Source organism: Tupaia chinensis, unplaced genomic scaffold (genome assembly GCF_000334495.1).
Source record: "Tupaia chinensis unplaced genomic scaffold, TupChi_1.0 Scaffold000037_18, whole genome shotgun sequence".
Classification (NCBI taxonomy): domain Eukaryota; kingdom Metazoa; phylum Chordata; class Mammalia; order Scandentia; family Tupaiidae; genus Tupaia; species Tupaia belangeri.
The window spans coordinates 1,618,371-1,619,475 of record NW_006159476.1 but is presented as its reverse complement, the minus strand read 5'-3'; the positions used below and the strand labels follow the sequence as shown (position 1 = coordinate 1,619,475).

At 53.9% G+C, this 1,105-nt stretch overlaps 1 protein-coding gene across 1 annotated transcript in view; it reads right to left on the bottom strand.

The window, feature by feature from the left end:
• Window positions 1-565, bottom strand: part of LTBP4 (latent transforming growth factor beta binding protein 4) — a 41,101-nt gene extending 40,536 nt beyond the window's left edge. Inside the window, exons 1-2 of the mRNA XM_006140497.1 lie at window positions 549-565; window positions 16-116 (exon numbers count right to left, since the gene is read on the bottom strand). Of these exons, the coding sequence (XP_006140559.1) occupies window positions 16-116; window positions 549-565 (118 nt within the window). The remainder of the gene's footprint in view (window positions 1-15; window positions 117-548) is intronic.
• Between the last annotated feature and the right edge of the window lie 540 nt (window positions 566-1,105).

Below are 1,105 nucleotides of genomic sequence, written 5' to 3'. Positions count from 1 at the left end.
CAGAGACCAACTCACTTTCTCCACCGTCCAAGCCGCAGCTGCGAACTTCCCGCCAATCAGAACCCGGCGCCGCTAGCGCTCCCCGCGCCGCCAATTGGGAGGCAGTAGGGGAGGGGCTGGAGGGACAGGTGCGGGGCTGGGGTCGCCAGAGGTGGGAGAAATCAGGTGGGAGAAAGCATCCCCAAATGTGGGGGTGCTTACGATCGGAAGGGATACGGAGGAGGTGGTTAGGGTCGCCCAAGTTAGATTCCCCTTCGCAGGCCTCATCCTTCCTCTGACAGTTCTGGGAGAACTGGGTCCGAATTTTGCTCCTTTGCTAGTGCAGATAACGGAAGCCCCCACGGGTGCCCACTTCCCACGTAAGAGTCCGAGGATTCTGGGAATGGGGAGCTAATCTTGAGGGTAAGTCTGTCTCAGCCCCAGGTCCACACTGACCTACCCAAAGGATTTGTCCCTCCTCAAGGTACTGTATCCAGGTTCAGCATTTGTAAAAGCTCTTTCTGAGAATCCCTGCTCCTCAGGAGACCCAGGCTTCCTCTCTGACCCACAAACTCCGCTTCCGCATATGCCCTTTTCTATATCCCAATCTACGACTTCTGAAGGTACCAGACCCCCTTCAGTGACTGGATTTTTTTTTTTTTAAGAGAGAGATTTTTGCTATGGAGTTCATGCCCTCCATTGAGAGACAGGGAGAGACAAAGATATAAGAATCGATAAATCACCCCCTCCACCCCGGGAGGATGGCCATGCCACAATCCCTTCTCCCCTATTCTTCTCCCTGGATCTTGGGCATGCACACATGCGCCTGCATGAGTTTCAAGCCACTGAGTGCAGGACTCGAACCGCAGTAGCTCATGTGGGGATCCAGCCATGTAACTGATACGCATCTTCTGGCCCCTGAGTCTTTGAAGACTCCCAAGAAAACTCTGACCACCTCCAGGCTTGCAAACATTCTGCTTAAAGAATTCCAGTCCCAGGACCAGCAGTTAGCATAATGGCTATGTCACTGGACTCCCACGTAGTCGACCGCGGTTCGAGTCCTGGACCCAGTGGCTTAAACTCAAGTCGGCCGCATTTGTGTGTGTGCCCAAGATCCTGAGAATGA